The sequence below is a fragment of the Strigops habroptila genome, chromosome Z (genome assembly GCF_004027225.2).
Source record: "Strigops habroptila isolate Jane chromosome Z, bStrHab1.2.pri, whole genome shotgun sequence".
NCBI classification, from domain to species: domain Eukaryota; kingdom Metazoa; phylum Chordata; class Aves; order Psittaciformes; family Psittacidae; genus Strigops; species Strigops habroptila.
The window spans coordinates 22919061-22940996 of record NC_044302.2 but is presented as its reverse complement, the minus strand read 5'-3'; the positions used below and the strand labels follow the sequence as shown (position 1 = coordinate 22940996).

General features: G+C 46.5%; 1 protein-coding gene across 1 annotated transcript; it reads left to right on the top strand.

Moving 5' to 3' along the window:
* The first annotated feature begins 15 nt into the window (after positions 1-15).
* Positions 16-18080, top strand: POLR1E (RNA polymerase I subunit E). Its single transcript, XM_030470716.1, has 12 exons — positions 16-163; positions 262-365; positions 3486-3562; positions 6275-6360; positions 7090-7145; positions 7542-7686; positions 9465-9572; positions 10039-10135; positions 10899-11032; positions 12097-12178; positions 15058-15189; positions 17737-18080. Exons 1-12 carry the CDS (start codon positions 97-99, stop codon positions 17894-17896), a joined length of 1248 nt encoding a protein of 415 aa, XP_030326576.1. The 5' UTR covers positions 16-96; the 3' UTR covers positions 17897-18080.
* Positions 18081-21936: the final 3856 nt, after the last annotated feature.

The window sequence follows — 21936 nt, the reverse complement described above, 5'->3', positions numbered from 1 at the left end:
TTCCTCCTTACTCCGCTCCGGACACGACAATAAGCACAGCTGTGATTGGGCGAGTCCCGCTGCCCCGGGCGGCACCTCTCGCCGCCGCTTGCTGCCATGGCCGCCGCCACGGCCACTTGGTGCTACCGCGGGGACCCCGGCGCGGAGCAGCCGGCGATGCTGGGTGAGGCGGGAGCCGAGACGGGGCGGGCGAGATCGGGATCGCGGGGCGGGGCAGGGCCGGGCCACCCGGGCTTACGGCCTCTCCCCGCCGCCTTGCAGTGCAGTTCTCCAACGGCAGGCTGCAGAAGCCAGGCTCCATGAGGTTCACCGTCTACCGAAACAGGGACACGGCCCACCCCCGGAAGAAGCACCAGAGGATTCTGGTAAGGGCTCGCCTGAAGAGCATGCTCCCGCGGCCGCCTGTAGCCGGGCCTCGTGCGGGCAGCGGCTCCAGTGAGAGCGGCCGCGGAAGCCTGGAGCTGCGCCCGCCCCGAAACGGTACCGTCAGTGGTACGTACCATGCAGCTGGTGCCGTCCGCCCCTCGTCTCACCGTGTAACTAGGGCTGTGCTGCTGCAGCGTGGGCATGAAGAGTCGTGCCGGGAGGCGGCAGCACACGTTGGAGATACAGAAGCATAGAATCATAGAATAGTTTGGGTTGGAAGGGACCTTCCCAGAGTCTTCTCCGGGCTGAACAACCTCAACTCTCTCAGCCATTCCTCATAGCAGAGGTGCTCCATCCCTCTGATCATTTTTGTGGCCCTTCTCTGGACCTGGAAAGGTCCATGTCTTTCCTGTATTGAGGACTCCAGTGCTGGGCACAGACCCAGGTAGGGTCTCACCAGAGCAGAGAGAGGGGCAGAATCACCTCCCTGGACCTGCTGGCCACGCTCCTCTGAATGCAGCCCAAGATACGATTGACCTTCTGGGCTGCAAGTGCACATTGCCCTCTCATGTCCAATCTTTCATCCACCAGTACCCCCAAGTCCTTCTCCCCAGGGCTGCTCTGAATCCCTCTATCCCCCAGCCTGTATTGATACCAGGGATTGCCCAACCCATGTGCAGGACCCTGCACTTGGCCCTGTTATGAGGTTCACGTGGACCCACATCTCGAGCCTGTCCAAGTCTCTCTGGATGACATCCTGTCCCTCAGACTGTCCCACTGAGCTTCATGTCATCTTCAAATGTGCTGAGGATACACTCAGTCCCACTATGTCGTTGATGAAGGCATTAAACAGAGCTAGTCCCAGTACAGACTCCTGAAGGACACCACTTGTCACTGGTGTCCATCCAGACATTGAGCCATTGACCACTACCCTCTGGATCCAGGTGGGAGGTGCACCCACGCCCGTGCCAAGGGTGCACCAGTGATCCTTGCTTTGGCGGGTAGCAAAGGGTTTTCACCTTTTTTTTTTTTTTCCACTTGTGGCTGTAGTCATGGCAACTCGTGCAAGTAAGAGCTAGAAACCTCAGTCAGATACTTGGTCCCGTTTGAGGGAAACTGCTATTCCTCTCCAGACACCTGCCTGCTGCCCTGCTCCAGCTGCCCTCCTTACTGTATAGTGAGCAAGGCTTAGAAAATCTGTGAGAAGCTTTGCTTTGTTGCAAATTTAGGAAAAAAAAAATACATATATTCACAGCTTAGCCCCAGGCTTCATGGCTGAGAGGACTGTTTTCCATATTTCCCAAAACCTCTGGGATTTCAGAGGAAGTTAAGGCATCAAGAGCATCCTGGCCTGTATGAGAAATAGTGTGGACAGCAGGGCCAGGGCAGTGATTGTTCTTGGCACTGGTGAGGCCGCATCTCAAATCCTGTGTTCAGTTCTGGGCCCCTCACTGCAAGAGAGACATTGAGGTGCTGGAGCGGGTCCAGAGAAGGACAGTGGAGCTGGCAGCCTGGAGCACAAGTGTGATGAGAAACAGCTGAGGGACTTGGAGGGGGGTTATTCTGGAGAAGAGAAGGCTCAGGGGGGACCTTATCGCTCTGTACAACTACCTGGCAGGAGGATGGAGGCAGGAGGTGGCTGGTCTCCTCTGCCAAGGAACAAGGGATAGGACAAGAGGAAATGGCCTCAAGCTGCCCCAGGGAAGGTTTAGACTGGAGATTAGGAACAACTTCCCCGAAGGGTGGTCAGGCGTTGGAACAGGCTGCCCAGGGCAGTGGAGTCACCATCCCTGGAAGTGTTAACAAACTGTGTAGGCAAAGCCTTTAGTGACATGGTTTAGTGCTGGCCTCGGCAGTGCTGGGGAACAGTTTGGCTTGATCTTAAAGGTCTTTTCCAACCTATTTGATTTTGTGATTCTGTGAAGTTGTGGTTCTTATGTGGGCTGCTCCCATGTGGGTGTGATGGGAGGTGTCAGAACAGGGAAGCCCTGAGCAGGGGTAGGAGAACCCTTCCCTTTCCCTGCAGAGCACTCTATGCTCGTGAGCCAGGCTCTCTGCACTTCTGCAGAGACCCACAAGGGTGGACGCTGGAGAAGTGGGTGCAGGTTTTGCAGAGCCACTGTGGTTTCTGTGGAACACGTCATGATCAGGCCATGCCCTCTCAGGCTTGGCATTGTGGGTTGACTCTTGGAACAGAAAGGAATCTGAATATTTGCAATAAGGGGTTTTTGATTAACGATATCGAGGTGGATGTGTGAGAGTAACTTTTCCATCAGAGCTGAATTTGTGCTTATTTGGAAAAAATTTGATATATACATGGTATTCTCAGGCAAAGGTTGAGACACTGAAGTTGTGTGTGTGTGTGTGTGTGTTCATGATTTATTTTAATAACCTAGAGGGAAATAATGTTTGAAAATGAAAAGCTGTTACTCAACAACTAGTCATGTCCATTTGGTCACAAAATCTGCTGTGTTACGTTTATGCAGTGAACACAGTGGATTCTTTATCAAATTTTTTGTTGTCGTTCTTGTTAAGTTACATTTTAAGGAAATTCTTTTTTTTTTTTCCACTAAAGAGAGAACCAAGATTAAAGTGAGAAGTTGCTTTGTTCTGCTGTTGTTAAGCTTTACAACTGCCGACATGTATGATTCACTTGAGGAATAAATGGCTTTTCAGCCAAAGTCCTCAGGGGAATTACACTGTAGTATGGTAGAAACAAATATTTTGAAATACATTTGGGTGGTTGAGCCGTTCTTGGTAGTGCTAGCTCTTTTTTATAGTCAATGAATTACAGTCACTTGGCAGTACTAGACCTTTAGGTAGATCATTGAAAATTACATTACACGCATAAACTCTATGTTTAAATTACGATTCACATGACTTCTTTGCAGTCGTTCCTCATCTTCTGGCCCAGTGAAAGCTGAGGTAGAATTATACATCATTGGTGGTCTCAGCTTCAAGAAATGTTGCCTATTAAAGATTTTGACCTGATGCAGAATGTACCCAGGGTGGGCTAGCGTCCGATGCCTGGGAATGTAGAGCTTTGTGGCGCCAGGGAATGAAATGCAGAAAAGGTTATTCACAGCCCTGTACTCAAGTAATTTTCCTTTGTTTTTCAGGTCTCAGAAACGGAAAGGCTTTCGTATGTGGGGAATAACTTTGGCAGCGAAGCTATGAAATGTAATTCCCTATGCAGGTATGGGTTGCTAGCAAAACGGGGGCAGGAACTTGGAGGTAGAAGCAGGGGTGTTGCTCATACACAAAGTTCCTGGTAGCCTTTCTTAAACATGGCTCAAAAGTTCCCGTGGAGGCCATGGTTTGATTTTGTTGGGAGACTCCAGCACTTGGCATCTGCATTGTTTGTGCACTTTACATCCCTTTGGAAGTTGTGATGTTTCATGCAAACAGTGTGTATTTGAAAAGGTCTTCAGAAGGAAAGGGTGGGGAGATGATTTGATGTAGTTGAGATGTAGGAACAATAGCTTTGTTATTAAGAAACTATAAAACTAATGTTAAGAAATTGCAAAGATCATCTGCTGCTGCCCAGGAACCTTCTGGGTCATGAATCACCATTTAATTTCAGGGCCACAGCACGATGCTGCTATGTGAACTAACAAGCTGCCACGTACTGTAAAAGGAAGCATTGGTGAAATCACCAACCTTTACATGTCCTGATTTAAGAATGTGACCTTTGTGGCATTGGGACAGATCCCACTGGTCTCCTCTAAGTATCTTGTATGTGAAATCTTTCTCAGTCTCTAACAGAACCACCACCAAAAGGGTAGAGAGCCAGTGTGAAATAATCTTGCCTTCTTATACCCAGAGGCGTTTCTTTTCTCCTTTGATACATGTTATTGCTCCTGCTAGCCTACACAAGGCTGAAATGCCTTTAATGTGCATGTCAGGATCTTGGTACCAAGTGCTTTGCTCTGTAAATCCACTCCACTTGACTCACGTTTTTTGCTTGCATAGCTCATCTCTTCTCTAGTTGGACTGTACTGACCTGATTGTATCTGACAAGTTAAAGTACAGCTGAGGGAGTGAAAAGCAGAGCTGTGTACAACTTTTAGGGAGAGGAGGTGTTTTCAGGTGTTGGTGCCCTGGTGGTCCAATGTTCTGAGTAAGGCTGGACATTAGGAAGCATTTCTTTACAGAGCAGGTGTTCAGACACTGGGACAGGCTTCCTACAGGGCTGGTTGATGCCCCAAGACTGTCGGTGTTTGAGAGGTATTTGGGCAATGCCCTTCATAACATGCTCTAACTTTTGGTCAACCCTGAATTGGTCAGGCAGTTGCACTAGATGATCACTGTAGGCTCCATCCAGCTGAAATACTCTATTCTGTAAAAGGAACAGGTTTCACCTCTGTAAATAGTCCGTCAAAATAATACTAATACTACTCTTTGTTCTTTTCTCTGGGAAGTGAAACAAGGAGAGCTGGACCTTCAGATGTAACAGTTTTCAGTTTAAGATACTATAGCTGAAAAAAGGCACCAAAGGGCTTTTTCTTCTTGAGTTTGAAAGATAAATTTAGTTTTATGAGTATGTACGATGCAGATATCAATGCAGTATTATTTCTAGGCAGATTTAGCGGTCTTATCTCTGGGCTCTGATTAAGATACGGTTTTAGTGGCTTAAGTTGTTCTTACCTGCACCTCTGAAGATCCTGAGCTATGGAAACTAACAAGGCAAGCTAACTGCTGATAATATGTTCAGCTTCAAGTATTAGTTTTGCATTAGGTGTGCGCATGCCTCAGGATCTCCAGAGATGCAGGCAAGAATCAATTAAGTAATTTCTTGCTTTTCTTTCAAGTTTTCCCACCCCATGCTTCTGTCCCTTTTCTCCTACATCTGCTTCAGCTGCATGTGTGACGATTTCCTCCAGTAGATCCATTCCTGTAGCTCTTAGCAGCTGATAGCCTAAAACTGTGCATTCACAACTGCTCAAGTAAGTGTAACAGGGAGCAGAAATTACCTCTGAGCAAACCACCCTCTTTATTCTGAGTGTAAAGTCAATGAGCCCGCCCAACCTCTGGGCTTCTTGGGACAGCAGGAACTGTCGAGAGATCCTTTCTGGCCAGAAGGTGCTGAGGTTCCCACTGTGTTTGGGCAGCTTCTCTGAGAGCATAGAGTGTTGCTGTCATTGTAGCAGGCAGCCTGTTGTGCAAGGGGGTTTTGGCTTCAGAAACTGTATTTTGACTGCTAGGAAAATGTGTTATGGAGTGGAAGAAGTTCAGGCACCAGTCAGAAGGGATCATATGGAATGAACTCTTCTGGCTGGATAAGAAACTGGTGCAGATGATGACCTGACCTGTGTTAGCCAAGGGTGACATACCGCCTGTTCTTGGTGGGTCATGAGACATGGTGAGGAGCTGCATAAACCATTTGGGCTTGCCCCTCTGAAATGTGGAATGAAAAGGAAGTTACCTGAGAGGAATTATCGTATTTCAGAAATGGCAAAGTCACATTTCCAAGGAGCTCTGAGGACTTAAAGTGACTTGTACTAAGCAGGCAACTGGCCACAGGGAACCAAAGCTTTGAAAACACAGGCAACTGCATAGAAGTGCTATACATAACATATATATAACATAGAAGAGAAACCAAAGGTCCTGGCACATCAAAAAAGGCAAAAGACAGTTTAGCATTTTGGAGCTAATTTAATTGTCTTAAAACTTCTACATTTACTTAGAGCAATAAACCTTTATATTTTTATATGTACATATATATATGTGCATACCTTGGAGATAACTTGTTTTACTGTGACATTCTAAATGTGCTTGGAAAACTTGTATTTGCAAGGCAGAAGAATTGGCAGAGAGTGAGGAATACACATGGCTTTGCACCGTATATTTTAAAACATCAGTTCCACTGGGCTCTCTCTCACTAATGATTTGCCCCTCTTCTTTGCAGGTATTTTGTTGGTGTGTTAGACAAGGACTCTGGGCAAATGGAAGTGTATAATGCTGAAATATTCAACATGCAGCCCTTGCTGTCAGGTAAGAAGATACTGTGTTTAACCTCAGCACCAGAGTCACAGCATGCTAGACCTGTGTATGTATTCAGCTGCTGACTGCCTGGTTGCTGACAGCAATACTCTGTTTTCTCCCTGGCTGCTCTTTCTTCCTCATTTCTGCTTTATTTCCTCAGAATGGAAGAAGGAGAATACATTACACTCTCCTTCCAAAGCACTGCATGATGTGAAAACAGGGGGAATGAATTAAGGTGAAATTTAGGGTGGAGGTTAGCCAGAGAGTGTTATGGGTGGGAGGGTGGAAGTTCTGGAGTTGGTAATGAAGTTGTCACTGTTCAGAATAGTGCAGCATTGTCTAGGTATGCTCTGCTGAAGGAAGCCTAGAAATTGTCAGGTCAAGGGACTGGATCACTGAAAAAACAAATCAGCTTTTCTTGAGCAGAACTGCTTTTTGTTACTGAACTCAGGAGGATAACCCAAGGAATTTGGTCTTTTGGGAGCTTATTTTTTCTCTTTGCTGCAGTCCATGTGTTATGCTTATAGACTTTGTAGCAATAATTGGCCTGTATTTCCTTTTGTGTTTTAGGTACATACTCTCTTATTCAATGTGTGGTGTAATTGACAAAGTCCTGTAGAGGAGATCTTGAAGTGATGTGCTAAGTCTTTTAGTAATGGATTAGAGCTAAAGGGATACCAAATAACTTGCTGTCCTTGCTCCTGCAATCCAAGCATACTAACTTTTGTTCTTTTATAGATAACTTAGTACCTGATGACGCAAAGGATTATCAGAATAAATCCTACAGGGAGAAGGTAAGGTTGAAATCCTGTATCATATTCTGCTGTGATCCCACTGACAGTGGCAGATGATACTTATCTGAGACTGTGATGCTTGGTTTACTACTGGGTAAACCTGTGTAGTTTCAGCACTCCCTCTGTGCCTTACAGGTCTATGAGATAGTGCATTATTAGTGCCTTCCTTGGCAGAATTTTGATAGTTATTTTAGGCTTGATTACAATCCCAGTTACTTCCTGACCCTTGCAGATCAGGGCTTGTTGCATGATTGGGTTGTGCCCAGTGAAATGTTTGAAGTTTTCTTAAGAGAGTGTGAATGTAGAACAAGTAGTGGTGGTTAGTTCAGTTTTCCTCTTGTGCGCAGAGTGTCTTCAGTTCAGCAGTGTGTTTCAGTTTGCATCTCTCTTGCCTAGATGGATTTGTGCATTGAGGCCTTTGGTACAAGCAAGCAGAAGCGAGCTCTGAACTCTCGGCGATTGAATGCAGTGGGCAATGATATCCTGAACACAGCTGTGACAAAAGCAGCAGCAAACATGATACATGCAAAGGGAGTAACAGGTAATATTATTGTCTCAGGGGTTTAATGAAGGTAATCAGAAGTGCCTTTTTCTGTCTGTTCCTTGCCAAGTGTGGTGAGAAGAAAGGGGTTGTCTTTGAGTGACTAAGGAGGCAGCTGGTCTCACACCTGAGAAGGGCACATGTGGAGGAACTCACCGATCTTTCTAGTGGAAAAGGAACTGCTTCCTTCTGATCCTGCTAGTCTTGGTGCGGGAATTGCCTGAAGGAGGAAAGGTTCCTGTGACATCAGTGTCTGTCCCTGGCCATTACTGGGAGCTCTTCTGGGAGTTCCTGGTGTTCACTTCTCTGGGATAAAAGCAGTGCATTCACCTGGTCTGAACTGAGACACTGAACATTCATTAAGGTGAACTGTACCATTGGCTTCACAGTGGCATGTCTATGGAAAATTGTCCATGTCCTAACCCAGGTCACAGCCCCATCAAGTGCGATCCCATGTGGTGTTGTGAGATAGGTGGATGGACTTAGGCTTCTGCTGTGGAGGAGCCTGCAGCGAAGAGGCACTCTGCCATGGCCTTAGTTATTGTCACTATTGCAGAGAACGTTCACTCTCCAAAGCATCATATTGAGGTGATGCTTCAAGGAGAGTTGATAACCCCACTACTGAGTGCTGGTGAAGCTGCATCTGTATTGTGTTGTCCAGCCTATGCTACCCTGCTGTTTCCCTGCCCTGATCAAGAGGGAGGTGAAGAAATGACAGAGGAGTCATGGAAGGCAATAAAAGCAGGCAGGGGCCATGCAGCTGACAAGGAGAGGTAGAAGGAACTGAGCTTGGTTAGTCTGGTAAAGAGGAGACCAAGGAGGATGTAACAGCAGCCCACGGCTACCTGAAGGGCAGTCAGAGCTGAACCCTTCTCAGCAGTACCAGGCAGTACAACAAGAGTCAATAGCACAAGTCGCAGCAGTACCTGGACCTTGTGAAGACCAGATGGGAGACTGAGGGAACCGTCTTGCCTTGGAGGGTGGTGGAGCCCTGGAACACATCCCAGAGAGGTGTAGACTCATCATCCTTGGGGACTTCCAAGCTTTGGCAGGACAAATCTAGGGTTGCACTGGTACAGTGCTGTAGACAGTGCTACTCTGAGCAGGAGGTTTGACTGGCGACCTCCAGAGCTCCTCCGCACTAGCGCTTCTGGGATTCTGAGTTTCATTGGCTATGAATGGGAGAGGTGTCTGTTGACTATAGAACACATTAGCCCTCATCCCTTCTGTTCCAGCTGGATAATGTCTGTGCTCTTGAACCTGCTTTGTGCCAAATGGCTCTCCAATGGAAGCCATGGTGCAAAAAACATATTCTGTCGACCCTGCAGGCAAGAGATGCAGCATCAGCAACCAGTTTGTCTTGGTGCACTTCTTTCCTAGATTTTTATCTGCTCTGGAGTGGCTTTTCTAAATTTTAAGGAGCAGAAAGTTCGTGGTAGAAATGATGACACTCATGCTAAAACCCAGGATGCTGAGTACATAGTAGGCATATCAGAAGCTGTCAGCCTTTCTGTGCCTATTGAAATTCTTTCTGTACAGTCACCACCTACATGTGTCAGTAGCAAAACAAAGTGGGGAAGAGCTGTAGCCTTTTCCTTACTACTGTCCCAAGTGAGATAGACTGAACTGGTGTTTTAAACCAGTGACTAAACTGGTGTTGATGCAAGAACCACCATTGAGTAGACCTGTGTTTAAAGAAAGGATTTGGGGCGTGGTCATGTTCTCAGTGTTTTTGTTTGCATGGTGCAAATACTTTTCTTTCCTGCCTCCCTCCAAAGCTCTGATCCAGGATGTGGCCCAAGATGATGTACAGAACATCTCCGCTTTCCTCCCACCATGTAATGAAGATGCTGACAAACCAGAAAATGTTTACAAGTTTGAGTACAGTATCTTTTTCTGTGGCAGAGTGGCTTCCCACACCTGTAAGCCTTGATGTCGGTGGTCTGACATGCAGGAGTGAGTGTTGTAAGGCGTGTCAATGAGCCAAGCCTTCTCGCCTCACAAGCTGAGAGCAGGGACACACTGTGTTGAGATTTGTCCCATATCCCGCTTCTTTGCTACAAGAGAGCAGGATGCTGTGCCTCGCTGTTGGCAGTAGCTCAACTGAGATTAGGAATGAGGTTGGCCATGCAGACATGACTTGGGGTACAGTTACAATCCTTTAGAGACCTTTGTTACTGGCCAGCTTCCAAGTGTTGTAGTTACATCTTGCGTATTTATAATTTCCTTTCTTCCTTCCCTGCCCCATATCTTCTAAAATGAGAGCAGATATAGCTTATCTCATTGCGGGCTGTTCAGACCAGAAGGGAGAGCAAAGGCATTTTTGTCCTTTTCTTTAAAAAATCCCTCCAGTTCTGTCCCCAGCAGAATATGAAGCATTGCGGATTCCAGCAGCAGCCTTTGTTAACATCACTCCAGAAGAAATCGTCAAGAAAACACAAGATAGAAGGTAATGCTGGTGCAAACAGCCTCGTAATAGTTTAGGTGTGCCCTGTGAAGCTGTAGTTTATCTGTGGGGCAGGATGGCTACTGCTGCCAGCTGCAGTGTACCCAAACTGACCTTTTCAGTGCAGAAGGAGGACATTTGATCCAACCATAGCTGAGCAACACTTACCTTGAGGAATATGTGGTATAATTTTATACAGGTGAGGAAACTGTGTGCACAGCAGCATGGTTGCTCTTTGGGGAACTGATTGCAGAGGAAGAGAGTGGGGAAATCCTGAGTGGGGAAATCCTAAGTGGGGTCTGAAGGCAGGTGCCTAGACGATGTACCACAGAACTGACCATGATATGCCTGTGGCTGTGCACTGTCACAGGCAAATACTGATTTGCTGTTGAGGTTGCTATGGCTTGGCATGGACATACATTTAGAGCTATTAAGCTGTTATGCTAAAGGTCTGAAGTGAGCAGGAAGAGCACATACCACACCTGTGCTTTCTGCCTGTGCTGAAGTTTGTGTGCCACATGGAGAGCCTCCAGTTTCTGCAGTGCAGGGACCTTCTTAGTAGTTGCACACTAAAAGGGGCTGGCTGAACATGGTGGGCATTGACAGGAAAGTGTGCTCACAAAGCAGCCTCCTGGGCTATCCGTTAGAGGTGTCCAGGGAGCTCTTCTCAAACAGCTGAGCACTGAAGTTACAAGTGTGTCCTGTCCTTCTGATAATGTAAATTGATTCTGGTTCTTTGAGCCTCAACCTCTCCTTTCTTCTTCAGCCATTGCTGCTTTGTTTTAGAAGAGCTGAAGTTCCTGCCCGCTAATGAGAAGAGCAGAGATCACAAAGCCCGATGCCTCTGGTTCCTGGACACCCTTATTAAGTTCAGCTACCAGAAAGTGATCAAAAAGAAGTGTAAGAGTTTTCAGCTCCTCCACTTTTAAGCTGTGACTTTTTAATGCTGAGCCTTGTTTTGTAATTACTGCAGTAGAAAATGATGAAGCTGCCCAGAATGAGTTGAGTGATCAAACAGCTAGCTAGTGGTCAAGCAGCTGCATCAGAATGGCACCATGAGATCCTCTTGGGTAGCTTAGATTGGAAATTTTGAGCTTCTCCCTAGTTTATCGATAGTGCTGTACTTAAAAACAAGTTTTATGTTTTCACACTTTAGTCCTAAGCCAAGAAGCTGGAAACTGTTATCTCATCCAGCCTCCATATTCCAGGTGCAAAAGGCAAACAGTACACAGTACATCCTTTTATCTTTCTTTTTGTGCTTTTGTCTTCATCATCCTTTGCTTATTAGTCCAATCTGTGGGTCACGGTGATCATACCTCTGTTATATTCAGGATTCTGCCTTTAAAATGTCAGTAACTGCTGTTTTCAAAACCACTACGCAAAATATTCTGGTTGAAATCTTCAAGACTTATCATCTTCCATAGAACTTGTGTATGTTCTTGTCAGTGGTGAAAATGTCATTGTTGGCATTTTCAATGGCAGGGGGTGATGGAGGAGGACACGGCAAGCCTGGTTGTAAATATCCTCCTGCATTGCTGGAGACAGAGGAGTCACCCTGTAGGACTTAATCAAGGACAATGTGGAAATGACGGGTCTTGGGTGCTAGTAGGAATTCATGAGTGTGGTTTCAGTTTTAGTAGTATTTTCTGACAGGACCATCTATTGAAAGGTAGAAATCTATTAAAAGAAATATATGCGTAGGTGCACATGCATACATTTTAGATTGTGTAGTGTTGAAGTGGGAGATCCCATTTATAAAGAAAATAAAAGATGTTAGGAGCTTGTCTCAGACCTGAAAAATGATGAGACCTAGAAATCAAGTGCTGAGGTTCCTTTTGGGTTTTCTATGTTCCTGGGAAGAGGTGATGAATGTCATGGTGATAGGTGTGCTGTTATGGTGGCTGGAGATAGGTACTACAAGAAAGAGTATGTTTATTCCACTGTAAAATCCTTTTCTGTCCTAGATCCAATGGGTCCTGAATGCCCACAGATTATTAGCAGGAAACTCATGAAGAATTTCACTTCACTGACCTACAACAATAGCAGGTAAGGAATTATGTTTGCTTTGATGTTCTTGAGTCAGACATACAGCAGAGTTCAGCTTAAAGGTCCGTGGACACATTATCAGGAAACCTACCAAAATGAAAATAGCAGTAGATTTTCTTGCTTCACGCCTCCAGCCCTGCAGAACACTGGGTTGTGGCTGGTGGTAGTCACTTTCAGACAATGCAGGTCTGTCATGTAAAAGGGGGGGAGATTTTCTGAACCCCTAGTGTTCAATCTGTCTATCAGTGCCCCAAGAAAGCAGAGACCCTATGCCCAACCAGTCTATTATAGGGACCGTACACTGAGCAGTCCTGCTGGATCAGAAGGTGATTCGACTGACTTGCTCAGGGAAACATGCCAACAGCATCAGGGGGACCCCTCAGTGGGTCTGCCCACTTTATGTTACCCAGTGCCGGCGACTGCTGGTGCCCACAAAGGACCGACACTGACAGTTTACAGAATAACACACTTTATTGATATAAAACTGTGACAAATGAAGGTTCATGGATTGCCAGTGATAGGGACTGTCTGCAAAAACAAGCTTGCAGTGATATACAGTAACAGCTGGCGTGAGATAGTTATTTAGTGCGCATAAGAGAAAGTTCTTACCCAATAGGCATCCCTATGGGGGAGAAGACAGGTTCAGCCCACCAACTGATCCCAGAAGTTAAGATGGAGTCTTCCCTGCTTTCCCTTTCGTAATTTCACATATTTATACTGTTTGATTCAGGTTAGTAACTCCCCATAAGCCTCCCACCATGTACGGGGTGGTCGGTTAATTTGCATGAAGTTACATCGTTTTCATCGAGAGGACATCCTAGTCATGTTTTGCTGACACATGAAGCTGTATGTTAACGATGTCTGTGTGCTTCCAAGATGTACCAGGCTTCAAGGATGGTCTTTCCTCATTAGAGATTTGTTGGCCCTGTTTCTTAATCCGCCTACACAAGGGCAAAGCCTCCTCTCCTGCTGTCAGTTCTTTGTTTGCTAGTGTTGTTCATCCTGATCTTGTAGGAGGCCCTGGTAGCTGTCCAGGCTTCTCCATAGTAACGTAGGTTTCAATTTTTTAGCTCCATGCCTATGGAGCTTGAGTGACTCTAGTCATACTTTGTTGCTGATGGGTGTAAAATCTTCTTGCTTTGCTTTTACAAATACAAATCTAGCTTCCTTGTTTGGCAGCTGTTGTGCTGTGTATCAGTACCTTCAGTGCCTTTGCGTTCCTGTTCCTGTTATAACAGAGCCTGGCCACGGGGCTTTTCGCTCTGCTCCACCCTTCAGTCAGTTTCTCTCAGCATATGTCAAGGTTGCAGGGTTGCCTGGGGAACTATCACCGAATAGATTCTGTGCATCCAACCGCATCCCGTGGGAGTAGCAGCTGCATTTTACTCTAAGTTTTCATTAGTGTTATAATAGAACTCTGGGGAGACTGGGGGAGGTGGTCTCTAGTTTCCCCCATTTTCCCACACAGGTCTAAAATGTGACTTAGGAGAGAAGCAAGGTCATGTGTGCTAAAGCAAGCCTGTACCTGTGGATTTAGCTAGTGCGATCAAATGCGGTGCCTGATCTGCCTGACCATTTCTGGATGCAGGATGGCAGACTGGGTGTTTGCTTTAGAGCTAACTCTTGGCTGTGCAGGTAAATAGGCGGCTGTTTGCATGTACATTTTCACTGTGAACCAAGGCAGCTGCTAGATGGATGCGTCGGCTCTTCCACCATCCCAGAGTGGATCAGGACAGAGGCAGTGTAGTGGCTAAATAATGGTGTTTTCTTTACACTCACATAGTTTAATTAGCATTACAGGGGTGCTTTGACATGAACCTAGGCATGACTTGACTTTTTTGGATTCTCCATTGAAACCCACACAGACAAAACTAAAGATTTGCACTGGTTAACTTGCCCTGAGCTGAGACCCATGCGGATCCAGGCCAAAGAGTTCTGCCTCAGCTTTGCCCAGGATTGCTGTGCCAGCAGTGACAAAGTCTGGTATAGTAAAGTAGGGCCTGATCCTGCCATGGATGTCAGACAGGAGAAGCCACCACCCCATGACTGGAGCTTCTACAAGGTCCCCCTTTCTGCCAGTGTCAGAGCCACTTGTGTGGGGTGCTTAGTGCTGTCTCACTGCAGAGAGGGCCTCAGGCAGTGGAGGCTGCCTTCGACCAGCTGTTGGCTGCAGCCTTCAGACAGATGCCACTTAGAACTAAGAAGGTAAAAATCTGGATAAATGTTTTCAGCAGTCCTATTGAATGAAAGTACCAAAATAAAGGTAAAAGTGAAGAGTGTCCTCACTCTTGCCAGTGTCTTCCCCATGCTCAGGGAGCCAACTTTATGCCCTCTCTGCCTAGTAGGGGCATAATGATGATGCTTTGCTATTGCATAGCTGTACTACCACTGTTGACCTGTCAAGAGCAGAGAGTTTGAGTCCAAATGGGCCAGCTTTTGTCTGAAGGCTCTGACCAGTGACTAGTAGCCAAATGCTTCCAGAGGACCACCAGAGAGGGATCTGCTATGTGTGGATTATGTATTTGAGGTGCCATTAGTACTTCCACCAAATACCCTCAGAAGAGCTTTTCTTTGCCTTCCTCTTGCAAGGGTCCAGTGCCAAAGAGACTGACATGTCCTTAGCTGGTGGATTTATCAAGGCTGCATAGTGGTAACCTCAGGGGCCCACACTTCTGAACAGAAACAGGCACCTGAGGAGGACAAAGAAACCTGTTAGGCCTCTGTGATCAGCGGTCTGTGCTGCTTTGAGCTCTTCTTTGGTGTCTAGGAAAAGTCCATCATGTCTAACTGGGGCTCCAGTTCTGTCTGCACCTGGTGAGGCTTGTGTTTTGGGTTCACTGACACTTCACATCTCATGTGTTCTTCCTCTTGCCATGCAGTGTCCAGAATTTAATCTCTGCATCAATGAAGGCTAAAATCACAGCATACGTCATTGCATTGGCTCTGCACATTAACAACTTCCAAATCGACCTCACGGTCCTGCAGAATGATTTGAAGCTCCAAGAAAGTAGGTGAGTTGTCATGTTTGTTCACACCTGCTGAGATATGCTGTGATCCTCCTACAAAGAGCTCTGAGGAGAGATCTTGCTCTGGAGCCTCTCTGGTACCTGGGTAGTACAGTAATACCTGCTAGCAAGTCCCTTTTGTTGTAATTGGTCTCTGTCTTTTATGAGTTTGTTGAAGCTTTATTTTGGAGCCCTGGTGTTTGTAAAGGGGGGTGGTTACACATCTCAAACTTTCAAAGAGCACTTGCCACAGAGGTCCTCAACTGCATCAAGAGACTCTTCAGCTCTTCCGCAGGGAAGGAAATAGAGGCAGGCAGTATAGAAGTGGCCAGGTGGGGCAGATTCTAGGACAGGACCTATTCACTGACACTCAGGTCTGTTTCTTGCATGACAAATCACATCACTCTTCACCTTCTTGCCCTCTGTGTCCCTTGTCCTGCAGAGCTCCAGTCCCTGTTAGGTACCAGTTTGGGTGTAAGTAGTACTTTAAAGGTACGTGTAAGGTTTGCAGCTGACTGCAACAGGAAAACTGGAAACAAGGGTTTTCTCCCATAGTAGCACTCTGAGCGTGTAGTTGTGTTTACATGGAAGAACCCCAGAGCCCTGAAATTTATCCATTCTGGGCTTGGCTCCAAGAAGATTGTTTCTGAAGTACTGATAGACTTGGGGACTCTGCAACAAACATCATGGGGAGAGGTTCTAGGCAGAAATGCTGGCCATAGTATTTGAAATGGTTGCCAAATCATGGCTAGTGAAGGTGAATGAGTAGAAAACAGCTTGCAGAATAAGCTTCAGGGCAAAGAACCCTTGCTGTGTTGGCTCTTGGCGGCAGTTGCTCCATAGACTTCAGTTTTCTGTGAAGGAATACATGTCATGCACCTGCTATTAGCTGCAAGACCTGCTTTTCCCAGCAGGTGTCAGTCGGAGCCTGCTGCTAGCTCCCCTGGCGCTCTGGGAGTCCTATTCCAGTTTGTGCTGCACTGTACTACTGTCTCTCAGGCCCCCACAGAATAAATCAGGAATCGATGAGAACTGCTCAACAAGTGAACTGTGCCTGATGGGAAGCCTCCCAGCAAGCAGACATCAGCTCAGCAGGCACCTTTTTATTAATTGTGTCTGAGAAGGGGTCCGGTGGCCCTGTTAGTGACTGCTCAGCCATGCTTATTAGTATCTGTCTCCCACCCTGTCGTGTTTTGTGGGTGATGGTTATACCAAGGGCATGTGCTTCCTAACTCAGTCACTGAGACTGTGGTCTTTCTTAACAGGATTGCTTAGTGGCTGTGCAGCAGGGTAGGAGCTGTGGAGTGACACAATCCCTTCACTGCAACTCAGAAAAACATTGTGGCATATCCTGGGGTTTCTGGCTGAGGGGGGTAATGTTAAGGTCCGTTGATATCTGGAGGTAATCTGAGTCCTTAGTCACTTCCTGGTTTTGCAAGCTCCTTAGTCAGCCATGATGCAATTACTTCTGATTTTGTCCCCAGTTACGCTCTTTATTCTTTAATGGGTAATAGTTGGTTTCCATCTTCTGTTTCTTGGTTTCTTTCTCTCTTGGTTTCTTTCTTTCTTTCTCGTTATTTTTTCCTTTTTTCATTTTCCTTTTCCTTTTTTTTTCCTTCTTTTTCTTTCCCTTGTTGCAATTAAGCTTTTTAAGGAATCCATGTTGGTTTTTCCAGTTGATACCCAGATTTTGCTCTTAACTACTGTACTGGAGCACAGGAACACAGGGCACAGGATGCTGTTGATAAAAGGGTGGAGGGGTCTGGGACCTGTTGGAAAAATTGAGGACAGACACATAGCCCTGAGTCCCCTGATGGGATGATCTGTGCTTGGAGTGGGAAGTTTGACTGAAGAACCCTTCCCAACTCAATCTGTATGTCTTTCAAAGATAACAGAGTCAGCTGGGAGGATTCTGGGACTTAAGTGTTCTCAAGACCCCAGCTGAAGCTGGGCCATCTATTTCCCTGCTAGCTTCCCTTCAGTTGCACTTTGTTCTCTTTGTTGGACAAGCCTGCAGGTGTGTTCTGGTTGTGCCTTCTTGCCCAAACTCTTCACACTGTACATCTCAGCCAAGCCCCTCTTCTTACAGCTAAGGATGCTGAATTTTAGTTGCTAAGAGATGTTCTTGCTGTACTAAGTTCCGTTCATCGTACAACACACGAGATGAGTGCACTGGGAAGCAACCATGGGCTGCCAGCAGCAGCATCTGAACACAAATAATGCCTATTCTTTTCGTAGGGAAGTGGAGAGCAGCATTATTTTTCTCTCAAGTCAGCTTGAGTAAAGCAGTGTGGGTTTAGAATGCTATCCGAGGTGATGGTGCAGAGCCCAGTAGTCTTCTAGCCTCCCCAGGAAGGCTCTACCTCATAGTCTTTGAATACTTCCAGCATCTGTCTCCGTGGTATCCTTGACATGCAGAGAACACATCCTGCTTGGTGGTGCCTTTTGGCTTCTCCCCTGTGGCAAAAGCCTGTTTGTTGATCTTTTGTGCAGTATCATGGTACAGAAGACTTGTGCACCCCACTCACACAGTGCTTCTCTGGTGTTTTCCAGGATGATGGACATCGCAAAGGCCATGCGGTTGAAGGTCTCCAGGGCAAAGGGGCTGCCAGAACTTGAGAATTATCAGAACCACAAGCTGGGCACTCTCTCTCTCCCCTTGCCTGTGCAGAAGGCAGCAGGGAACCAAAGGAAGCGCAAGAAAATGAACTAAAATGTCTGGGAGGGGCGAAACAGTTCTTTTCTCAACTGCTGTTCCATATCATAGGGATGCTTTTGTGTGTTGGATTTGGCTGTCCAGCATGAGCACATAACCCTGCTGAAATCCTCTCTCAAGGCTGGGTTGTAACAGATGTTCACCTCATTAAACTGCTTATTTTTTCCATTTATGTAGAAAAGCTGTAGTAAAACTTTTTTCTTTTTTCCTGTCGGTATGGGGGGAGAAAGATGTAGGTTGTGCTGGAGCAAGAAAACACGGTTTGAAACTGCAGGTCCTCCACTCACTACTGAGGATTCCCAGTCCTTGGGAGAGAGACTTTTGGGTTAATTTCTCTGCATATTCAGTCTAGTCCTGGGCTGCAAGGCTCATTCCAAGTGTATACTAAGCAAGGTTGTAGGAATCTGGGGCTTGTGAAAAGCTGAGGATCACCTCCAAGAGAAAAAGCTTACATGAAACAGGAACATGGGCTGTCAAGAGAGTCTTCTCTTTGAGGTGTCTTTGGTCCAGATCGTAATTTTAGTACATAATTTTGGGATTTAAGCATACCTTGTTGCACACCTTAATGTCTCGCTACTCACAGCTCTGTCACTCACAGAAGTGACAGAAACATCCAGTTTTCTGGGTAAAGGATAATGCCATTGGAATTGCAGGCTGCAGATAGGAATGTTTCTATCACAGAATTGCTGAGATTGGAAGGGAACTCTGGTGATCACTTTGTCCAGTCCCCCTGTTCAACCAGCGCCACCCACAGCTAGGTGCTTTTGCGAAATGAGTGGCTTAGTGTTAAAGAATGTCCATCAAAGGTTTTAGCAAGAGCAGTTTTACTACAATTTATAAAGGCACGACTTAACAGAATTCAATGATGAGGTTCATTCTATTACTTATTACATGGATGACCCATACAAAGGAAAATCGAGGAAAAATCGAGCTAAGGATGATTGATACAGAGACTAAAGTCACAAAGGGTAAGGGAAACCCTCCTGTTGAATTATGAGATTCAGAGTAGACCACCTTCCTTTCTAAACTCCTGATGGAACCTAGGTGCAGCTGGATCTAGTCTTGGTCTCAGATGTGGTCAATGGTATTCATCTAAAGAGTTAGAAATGTCATTAAGCAGCAGTTTGCAGTTTTAAGGTGGATCTTATAAAGTGAGTCAATGGAATTTACTACAATTGCTGTAGCAATTTATACGTGCATACACAGACATATAAATGTATACCTGTTAAAAATTTCCCTTGAATCAGTGAAATATTCACCTTTAATGTCTTAGCATTTCTCAGCAGATGAGGGTTGAATCTTGAGGACTGGGGGACTTCAGCCTAAGCTCCATCTTTTGGTGATGGTCCTGACAGTCCTCTGATTATTGCAGACTCCCAAGCTTGCTGACTCTGAGGGATGTCCCACTCAGAGAGAAATGCTGATCACTGCCTGCTGCGGTACAGGAGACTTCAAAGGGCCTCCCTTTGGACCACTATTTATAGGGTCGCAAGATAATTGGCTTTAGTCATTAATAAATCTCTGTCCTGGCTGCAAGCCAAGATGGTAATTACTAGAAATTTTTCAGAACAGTAGTACTGTTCCACTCGGGCTGCAATCAGGGGAGGAGTGTTCTAGGCCTGTCAGGGGATGACTGATAATACCCGCTCTTGCTTCCCACCATGGCCAGAGTCCCTGGGGTGATCAGTGCATCCCTCCTTAGCCATGTATTAGTTCCTGGTATGGTCAAGGGATGCTTCATCACCCAACTCATTACAAAAAGGCCAAGAACTGATGTGAATTCCTGAATTGCGGAGCAGCCCGGAGTGTGGGGGGTTGGAAGAAGGGGGTTGCACCACCACAGAACCATATCCATGTGACTTGTGAGTATCTCCAGTGATGAAAACTCCACAATCTCCCTGGGCAACCTGTGGCAGGGCTCAGCCACTCTTGCAGTAAAGAAGTGTTTGCTGATGCTCAGAGGGAGCCTTCTGTGTTTCAGTGTGTGCCCATGGCCTCTGGCCCTGTCTCTGGGCACCACTGGAAAGCCTGGTTTGTATTCTTGGCACATTCTGTTCAGTTATTTATAGACATGGATGAGATCCCCCTGAGCCTTCTCTCCAGGCTGAGCAGTCCTAACTCTCTCAGTCTTTTCTCATACGAGTGATGCCTCAGGCCCTTCAGCATCTTAGTTGCCCTTCATTGGACTCTCTCCGGTATGTTCCCGTCTTTCTTGTACTAGGAAGCCCAGAACAGGACACAGCACTCCAGGTGTGGCCTCTCCAGGGCTGAGCGGAGGGAAAGGGTCACCTCCCTGACCGGCTGGAGATGGTCCTCCAAATGCCTCCCAGTACACCATTAGCCTGTCTGCAAGGGCCTGTTTCTGGTTCATGTTCAACTTGGTGTCTGTCTCAACCCGATGGAAAGACATATGTGGCTCAAGCCTGGTCAGAGTCAATACATTTGTCACCTCTTTGGAATTAAGCCACAAATGAGGCCAGATGCTGAAACTGTCTAACAAACTCAAGTGTTTATTGCTGGAGAGATCAAAGCAGAGAGAGAAGAGGGCGAGAAACAGATCAGAAGAGTTGCAAGCAGATAGTCACTACCTGTGGATTCAGCAACGTCTCATTGGTCCTCTTCACCCAGGGTGTTGCCAGTGGTAGGAGCTCCCCCTCTGACCTCAGCCCTGCCCTTGATGTTCATGTTCTTTGGGGTGTTATCCGTAACTTGCATGCAGAGTGTAGAGATAACGATGGATGTGTTTTAGTGAACACATGCATAGTTCCAAAGTTGGGGGTCCGCGAGGGTCCTCTGGGTGGTCATCCCTTGTATTGTGGTACCCCATCCTTTGAGTCAGCATTTTTCACAGACCTATGGAGGCTTATCAGCTTCAAATGAGGGGATCAGAACAATCCTGCCTATGCAGTATTGAAAGCAACATTCTTGTTTGCTTCATATGTGACAATTCTTGCAAAACCTCCCATGGTTGAATGCAAATGGTATCTGAGACAAGCTCAGTTAAAGTGGTGTTTGAGAAGTGATGTTTGAGCCAAGCTCGGTTTCCAGTGTCCATAAGGGCCCCGAGGTCCCTTCATGCCAAGCTGTCTTCCAGTTGAGCAGCCCCCACCCTGTCCTGGTGCGTGGTGTTGCTCCTCTGCACGTGCAGGACTCTGCACTTCCCCATGCTGAACTTTGGAAGCCTCTGACTTATCCAGACCTTGTTCCCAAGTCTTCAGTAAAGTGGATTTGCTCAGGGAGCTGATCTGGCTGAAAGCACCTTTGTGTAGTTCTTTTCATTCTCATTAGGATCTGGTCTTCTGCATGTCAGATATGTATTAGATAAACTAATACATAATTAGTTTATCTAATTGTAGTTCATTGCAGCTGTGTTTCAGGTGGCTGGTGTGGGACATGAGGAGGGGAGCAGATGTGGATCTACCCACTACAGTGGCATAGGTTTTTGGATGAAAAATTAACTGCTGCTGCAAAGCTGCTACTGCATGCCAAGGTGAGCAGAGAAGTAGAAAGCAGAGGTGGTTGCCCAACCAACTGAGCAAAAAGTGATGCTCTTTTCCATGATTTGGAACACCTTACAGCAGAGAGAATGTTAATTGCCTCTTGATATCACTGCCATGTGCAGCAGAGCCTGTTCTGACTGTGTCTGAGAGCATTACCCCTGATTTAGGTGCTAATTTAGCCCAAATGGGAGAATGGCTTATCTGCAATGTATGTCACTATTAGCTGATTCACTCTGGAAGGCAGCTGTTTGCCTTCCCAATAACACAGCAGAGTTCTCCTCTGTGTGGAGAGAAGTGCCAAGGCAGGGATGTGGCAGTGGGATGTGGAAGGGGACCAGATATCCCATCTTGGGGCGAGAGAGATACCCTGCAGTGTTGGGCAGCCCCCACTGAAGCAGGCAGGACAGGGCTGCAGGGAGGTCCCATGGAGGGGATTCTTGCCAAGGTGTGAACCACAGCAAGGTGTAGGTAGGCTAGAGAGACTTGGAGACCCCAGTAAAGTACACTCATCGCTGTCTACATCACGGAGAGGGTAGT

Coding starts and splice junctions, on each gene's coding strand:
- POLR1E (XM_030470716.1), top strand. CDS start 97: ATGGCCGCCGCCACGGCCACTTGGTGCTACCGCGGGGACCCCGGCGCG. Junction 6,361..7,089: donor CATGCAGCCCTTGCTGTCAG/GTAAGAAGATAC, acceptor GTTCTTTTATAG/ATAACTTAGTACCTGATGAC. Junction 10,136..10,898: donor AAGAAAACACAAGATAGAAG/GTAATGCTGGTG, acceptor TTTCTTCTTCAG/CCATTGCTGCTTTGTTTTAG.